Source organism: Anomaloglossus baeobatrachus, chromosome 4 (assembly GCF_048569485.1).
Source record: "Anomaloglossus baeobatrachus isolate aAnoBae1 chromosome 4, aAnoBae1.hap1, whole genome shotgun sequence".
NCBI lineage: Eukaryota > Metazoa > Chordata > Amphibia > Anura > Aromobatidae > Anomaloglossus > Anomaloglossus baeobatrachus.
The window spans coordinates 13,503,163-13,511,309 of record NC_134356.1 but is presented as its reverse complement, the minus strand read 5'-3'; the positions used below and the strand labels follow the sequence as shown (position 1 = coordinate 13,511,309).

Sequence of the window (8,147 nt, the reverse complement as noted above, 5' to 3'; positions counted from 1 at the left end):
CCATCTTGTTGTTTAAGTGTTCCCTTTATTTTTTACAGCAGTATACTATATGGAGGAATATGGGGGATGCATTATACTATATGGAGGAATATGAGGGCTGCATTATACTACTATATAGATTATTATAAGGGGTGCATAATACTATATGGAGGAATATGGGGGATGCATTATACTATATGGAGGAATATGGGGGCTGCATTATACTATATGGAGGAATATGAGGGCTGCATTATACTACTATATAGATTATTATAAGGGGTGCATTATACTATATGGAGGAATATGGGGGATGCATTATACTATATGGAGGAATATGGGGGCTGCATTATACTATATGGAGGAATATGAGGGCTGCATTATACTACTATATAGATTATTATAAGGGGTGCATAATACTATATGGAGGAATATGGGGTGGCATTATACTATATTGAGCAATATAAGGGGTGCATTATATTACATGGAGGAATATAATACACTGTGGAATTAATTAATAGCGCTATATACCGTAGGTGAATACATTTTATTACTATATAAGGGGTGCATATCACTATATGGAGGGATAAAAGAGGTACATTATAATATATTAAGGAATATGAGGACTGTATTATACTATATGGAGGAATATGGGGACTGAGACATGCAGGCGCATGGAAAGTCACAGACTCAATCATTAGCAACAACTCATAAATCATGAGAACCAAGAGGAACAGAGTCTTTAAATTCACTTAGTAATGAGCCCATACAAGCAAAATTATGAAAATATTGAATATTTTATTGTATTAAAGTGCTGTTGGGTACAAAAATATATATAAATACATATGGACCAAGGGAGCGGTGCTGAAGGGGAAAGAACCCCACGTGTCCCAGAGAGTGAAGAGGAGGATTCCTCAGCAATGATCTTTAGAGGGTTAATGAGGGGTGACTAGTAGCTAAGAGTAAGGCTGCAGCACAAATAGTGGGAACAAATATACAAACTGTACAAGTATTTCCCCAAATACAAGCAGCACCACTCACCTCCTCAAGTCTATTCAGATCACTGCACCACCGGGGTAACCACGTGGGGACCAGCGTCTCAACACGTGTTTCGCGTTTAGCTTCGTCGGGAGACGGATAAAAAAGTGTGCAGGAACTGACCTTAAATAGGCACCCGGAATACATCAAATTGGTGGAGAGAAAGATTCCAGCGGCAAATTCTAAACCCGTAGCCAGATTCATCTCCACCTACTGCCGGCAATGGGACCAAATAAGAGGGGTGCTGAATAAACATTGGGGGGTTCTTCAGACTGAGCCCTCCCTGGCGGGATATCTTCCAGCACGTCCCCTTATGACAGCCAAGAGAGGTAGAAGCCTTAGGGATACCTTAGTACATAGCCATTATGTGGCTACGGTACCCCCTCTTTTTGGTTGTGGTCCCCAACGGCTAGGCTGCTACCCGTGTGGCAGCTGTCGGGGATGTCAAAATATTATTCGAGCTACCCATTTCTCTACAGCTGACGGGAAGAAAGAATATCGGATCCGAGAGTATATCTCCTGCAGCACATCTGGCGTAATTTATTATGCCATGTGTGGCTGTGGCATGATATACATCGGTTTGACTTCCCGTGAGCTTAGAATACGCACAAGAGAACATGTGCGTGACATCCTCGCAGCTAAGGAAGCTGTAGATCCGGATACCTTGAAAACAATACCCCGACACTTTAGGATGGCCCACAACTGCGATCCAAAAACTCTTAAGATTCGGGGTATTGACAAGGTTCACATGGGTATTCGAGGCGGAGATCTCAAAAAGCGACTGGCACAGGTCGAATGTCGCTGGATCTTCACTTTGGGGACTATGTCCCCATATGGCCTCAATGAGCGGCTCTCTTTTGCGCCCTTCCTATAATGTTACGTCTTATCTTCCCATTGTTGTGCACTTGGACATTGAGGTGTATCAGCGGCACTGACTTGCGTGTGGACACACACGCAGGTATTGACAATTGGTACCCTCATTATTTCATTTGAGCATTTGAGACTGCCCATGCGGCCCTCTCTTCATTTTATTTTATTTTATTTTATTTTTGGACAGTCGTTATGGTTCTCTTTTTAACAGTGTGTTTGTTTTCTCTTTTTGTTAGTGAATGGGCACCCATATGTATCATCCTCTGTGAAACAGCGAAACCCCCCCCCCAAACCCCTCCCCCTCCCGCCCCTTTGGAGAAGGAGGAACCTCTCTTACGCCCACCCCCACAATGGATGGACTGTAACTATTGTGAAAGATGACCATCTACATCTGAGATTCCGGCTTACATGATGGATAAAGAAGATATGGTGTACTGATACCATCATATATATAATTGGCCATACGGACTCCTACGGGACAAATCTTTTGCATTACTACTATTATAAAAACATCTGGTATTGGGGGGAAAAAAATTCTAGAACCTGAGACTTTTCCATATACTTTTAGGAAGGTGTTACATGTTAGATGTTGTGGGTTTTTTTTTGTTCTTTTCCCTGTGTTTCCTTTAGGTTGGTAGTCTGACAGGACTCTGTGTTTTTCCTATACTCTCACTACACTTGGGCCTCCCCTGTGATCTGGGATAGCTAATAGATGACCGCTTCGAACTTGTTGCTTATTTTCCCCTTGAGTGGATGGCAGGTCCCATTCTGTAGGGGGAGAGCCGGGTGTACCTATGAAGTATTTTGGGATTTATCGGTTGTTTCTGATACCACTGCGGTGGGTATAATTGCGGGGATATGGGGTGAGTTTTTCTATTGATGGGCGGTATGGAGAAGCTCTTGCCTGCCCTGGTAGTGAGTGGCGGTTTCACTTGTGGGGAGGGGATGATGGACGGGAGGGGGTGGTATTTTGAGACGCGTCATGGGGCGTGCCTGTTGCCTGGACATCGCTGCGGTGGCGTCCTTAACAGCGGGGTCGGAACAACAATGTTGACGTCACAGGAAGCTTTCTTCCCTCCGGCCCCTCCTGTGGACGCTGAACCTGGGCGGATTTCCGGGCTTCAGGGCTTCCCGTGACGCGCTCAGGGTGGGTGTTTTTGATGTATTACGGGTGCCTATTTAAGGTCAGTTTCTGCACACTTTTTTATCCGTCTCCCGACGAAGCTAAACGCGAAACACGTGTTGAGATGCTGGTCCCCACGTGGTTACCCCGGTGGTGCAGTGATCTGAATAGACTTGAGGAGGTGAGTGGTGCTGCTTGTATTTGGGGAAATACTTGTACAGTTTGTATATTTGTTCCCACTATTTGTGCTGCAGCCTTAGGCTGGTTTCACACTACGTTTATTTAACATCCGTCCATAACGTTTTTTTAGCAGAAAAGCGGATCCAGTGCAAATGCGTTTTCATTTCAATGCATTTGCAATGGACTCGCGTTAACATCCGTTCACCTGCGTTTGCGTGCGTTATAGTGAGGATCCAGCGACTTGCAGTTTTTTAACATGTTTCAAAAACGCTACTTGTAGCGTTTTTGAGCTGCGTCCAAATACTGCAAATTGCTGGATCCTGACTAAACAGCACGCGAACGCAGGTGAACGCTGGCGTGCTGATAGACAGGATCCTGCTTTTGTACTGAGCATGCCCAGAAAGTACTGAGCATGCCCAGAACCAGTCTCGCGTGATCTGTCTCTCTCTCCTCTTCCCTCCCTCACCCTCTCTCTCTCTATCTCTGTCTTTCCCCCTTCCTCCCCTCCCTCTCTCTCCCACCTGAGAGCTGCGGACACTCGTAACCAAGGTAAATATCGGGTAACCACTTATCTTAGTTACCCGATGTTTACGTTGGTAACGTGTGCAGGCAGCCCTGCTCCTAGCAGCTGCAGACACTCGTAACCAAGATAAATATCGGGTATCCAAGGCCGATGTTTACCTTGGTTACCAGCGTCTGCAGCTGTCAGAAGCCGGCTCCCAGTCTAGTTCCCCTCACTCCCGATCACATGACTCCAATGCCCGCCCCTAAACATCCAGTGACAGGATCCTGCAAAATAACAGATGCGTTTGCATACGTTATTTGCTGTAAAAGCAGGATCCGTATTTCCGCTAAAATAACGTTAAGGACGGATGTTAAATAAACGTAGTGTGAAACCAGCCTTACTCTTAGCTACTAGTCACCCCTCATTAACCCTCTAAAGATCATTGCTGAGGAATCCTCCTCTTCACTCTCTGGGACACGTGGGGTTCTTTCCCCTTCAGCACCGCTCCCTTGGTCCATATGTATTTATATATATTTTTGTACCCAACAGCACTTTAATACAATAAAATATTCAATATTTTCATAATTTTGCTTGTATGGGCTCATTACTAAGTGAATTTAAAGACTCTGTTCCTCTTGGAATAGGGGGACTGCATTATACTATAAGGAGGAATATGGCGCTGCATTATACTATAAGGAGGAATATGGGGTTGCATTATACTATATGGAGGAATAGGGCGCTGCATTATACTATATGGAGGAATATGGCGCTGCATTATACTATATGGAGGAATATGGGGCTGCATTATACTATATGGAGGAATATGGGGCTGAATTATACTATATGGAGGAATGTGGGTGGTGCTTTATAATATATGGATTATGGAGATGACAGTAAAACTCAATTAATATTCAATCATGAACTCGCTGCCGCCCGACCACCGTGCGGAGCTGCCGCCCGACCACCGTGCGGAGCTGCCGCCCGACCACCGTGCGGAGCTGCCGCCCGACCACCGTGCGGAGCTGCCGCCCGACCACCGTGCGGAGCTGCCGCCCGACCACCGTGCGGAGCTGCCGCCTGACCTACACCCCACCTATTGTCTCCTCCCCATAATCCTATAGAATGTAAGCCCGCAAGGGTAGGGCCCTCTTCCCTCTGTACTAGTCTGTCTACTGTAACTTGTATACGTATTTTGTATGTAACCCCCCCTCTCATGTACAGCACCATGGAATTAATGGTGCTCTATAAATAAATAATAATAATAATAATAATAATAATAATTAATAGACAAAGGAGAATATAGCAACAAACCGGACACAGAATTATTGCTCTGGCAAAAACAGAAAATGGAAGAAGTCACAATTCAGCATAAAATACAATAAAAACTATTTAATCTTTATGGCAGAAAAAACTTGGTGATAGTGAGAGAACAGACTTGGTATTTGCTGAAATCGACAATGTCACTGAACCTGTAGATACAGACGGATAAGCTCAGCCGCTCCCTTTCTAGTAAATGTGGATCACGCCCACTGGGTGTTTGTTGGAGAATTTTACTTTCATTTCTTCCCTCTGCTGTCAGCGATGGCGACTGCTGGACTGAGACAAGATCTGGAATGTTCCGTGTGTCTGTCCCTGTATACAGATCCTGTAACCCTGAGATGTGGACACAACTTCTGCCGGGAATGTATTGATCGTGTGCTGGATACACAGGACGAGCCTGGAGTTTATTCCTGTCCTGAATGTAGAGAAGAGTTTCAGGAACGGCCGACGCTGAAGAAGAACATAACTCTGTGTAAGGCCTGTGCCACACATCCGTGCCTCCGGCACGTGTTTGTCATTTTTAACACGTACCGGCGGCACGGAGACACTTTAACCAATGCTACCCTATTGTAGCAGGCACACACACGTAAAACCACACGGAACGTGTGTCCGTGTGCGTTTGTACGTGTGTGCGATTTTCAAAGCGCTGACATGTCCGGTTTTTCGCCGGCAGCACGGGTGTCACACGGCCCGCACCCGCACCACACGGGTGTAGTGTGGATGCGGTCCCGTGTGACACGCGCCGGAGAAAACACACATGTCAGTTAAAAAAAAAAAAAACATTAACTCACCTTCTCCAGCCCTCCTGTCTCTGCCGCTGCTGCCTCTTGCTGCCGACCGCCGCTCATTATTCTCATTGAATATTCACTTCACAGCCTGGCAGCAGCAGCAGCGGGGAGACGGGAGGGCTGGAGCCGAAGATCAGCACCACGGACAGCAGCGCGGACATCAGGAAGGACCAGGTGAGTATAATAATTACTGATTCTACGTGTGCTATCGCGGATAGCACACGTAGAACACACGTGTCACGCACGTACCAGAGACACGTACTTACCTGCACACAACACGCAGGGAAAATACGTGTCTCTCGGCACGTGCGTGAAATTCACGTGAGTGTGGCAGAGGCCTAAAGTAGTGCAGAATTTCCCTCCTTCTGTGGATGATTCCTCAATCCTCTGCACTTACTGTTATCACTCTCCTGTACCTGCTGTGAGATCCTGTCTACACTGTGAGGCTTCTCTGTGCGATAATCACCTGAGGGTTCACAACAAAGGACCAGAACACGTCCTAACTGATCCCAGCACTTCTCTGGGGAACCGGAAATGTTCTGTCCATAAGAAGATCCTGGAATATTACTGCACTGAGGACGCTGCTTGTATCTGTGTGTCCTGCAGTTTGGCCGGAGAACATCAGGGACACCAAGTGGAGATGTTGGATGAGGCCTCTGAGAAGAAGAAGATGAAACTGAGAAATGTTCTCCTGAAACTGATCACAAAAAAGAAGAAAACTGAGGACAGAGTCCAGAATCTGGAGGAGCGCAGGAGAAAAGCTCAAGATAAAGCATCTAGAAAAGCCGAGAGAGTCACTGCCCTGTTTATAGACATCAAGAGACGGGTGGACGACCTGGAGAAGAAGGTCCTGAGTGAGATCTCCAGACGGGAAGAGCAGGTGTCACTGTCACTGTCTGATGTGATCCAGAAGCTGGAAATAAAGAAGGACGAGCTGTCCAGGGAGATGAGGCACATTGAGGAGCTGTGTAACATGACTGATCCACTGACCGTCTTACAAGATCCAGACACCGGGGACTTGTGTGACCCTGAGGAGGACGGAGGTGATGAGGACACAGGAGGACATGATGGAGGTGATGAGGACAGGGGAGGACATGATGGAGGTGATCGGGGTGCGGAGCTGATCTCACACATATCACACACATTATCTGCTATGATAAGAGATATAAATGTGACCCTCTATGGGGAGGATCCTGCAGACATATTACTGGATGTAAACACGGCTGGTAATAATCTCCTTATATCAGACGACCTGAAAACTGCGACTTGGACAAGAATAAGACGGAATTGTCCAGAAACAGCAGAGAGATTCCAGGATTATCAGGTGATGAGCAGGAGGGGATTTACCTCAGGACGACATTACTGGGATGTGGAGATCAGTGGGTCAGTATTGTGGAAGGTGGGGATGTGTTACCCCAGTATAGCCAGGAGGGGGCGTCAGTCATGCATTGGAGATAATAACAAGTCCTGGGGTTTATATAAAGGGCAGGGGTATAATAATCAGTGTTCAGTGACACATGACAGTAAAGTGATCCAGTTACCTCAGCAGATCTCTAGTAATAGAGTCAGGATCTGTCTGGATTATGAGGCCGGGCAGTTGTCCTTTTATGAGCTGTGTGACCCCATCAGACACTTACACACCTTCACTGCCGCCTTCTCCGAGCCCCTTCATGCTGCGTTATGGGTATTTGGAGGATCTATAAAGATATCAGGAGGAGCTGTGAGGAACCTTCATCATAGAAGAATTCTACCCAGCGACTGGTGACATCACAGGGAGCAGAATCTGATTGGTGGAGCATTCAGCCAGTAGGGTGCAGCAGTGCGAGGGGCTCCATCTTTCTTTCCTTCTGGTCTGTAGATAAATATTTCGGGGTCGTCTTCTTTCACACAATGTTCGGCCCCGGATGCAGTTTCTGTATAAATTCCTGCTGTACTCACCGTCCTCGGTATTAGTATGGAGTCTCTGGTGCGGCTTCTGATGTCAGCTATTTGCGGTGGCCGTGATGTCACGGTGACAGTACAACAACCAATCAGAGAGCTCAGCATATCTGAAGGGGGCATTGTCTACACGGGCAGCGCCACTGAGCTCACTGATTGGCTGCAGCGCTTTCAATGTGATGCGAGTGCCAGAACCGAGGGCGGTGAGTACAACATCTGGGCCGAACATTTGCTGATAGAGGACGACCCCTTAACCCCTTCACCACCCAGAGATTTCCATTTTTTCCTCCCCTCCTTTCAAGAAGCATATAACTCTTTTACCTTCCCATCAGTATTGCCATATGAGGGATTGGTTTTTGCGGGATGAGTTGTACCTTTGAATGACTCCATTCAGTCTCCACATATTGTG

General features: G+C 46.7%; 1 protein-coding gene across 1 annotated transcript; it reads left to right on the top strand.

The window, feature by feature from the left end:
- The first annotated feature begins 5,273 nt into the window (after positions 1 to 5,273).
- Positions 5,274 to 7,565, top strand: LOC142300968 (E3 ubiquitin/ISG15 ligase TRIM25-like). Its single transcript, XM_075341990.1, has 2 exons — positions 5,274 to 5,493; positions 6,148 to 7,565. Exons 1-2 carry the CDS (start codon positions 5,274 to 5,276, stop codon positions 7,563 to 7,565), a joined length of 1,638 nt encoding a protein of 545 aa, XP_075198105.1.
- Positions 7,566 to 8,147: the final 582 nt, after the last annotated feature.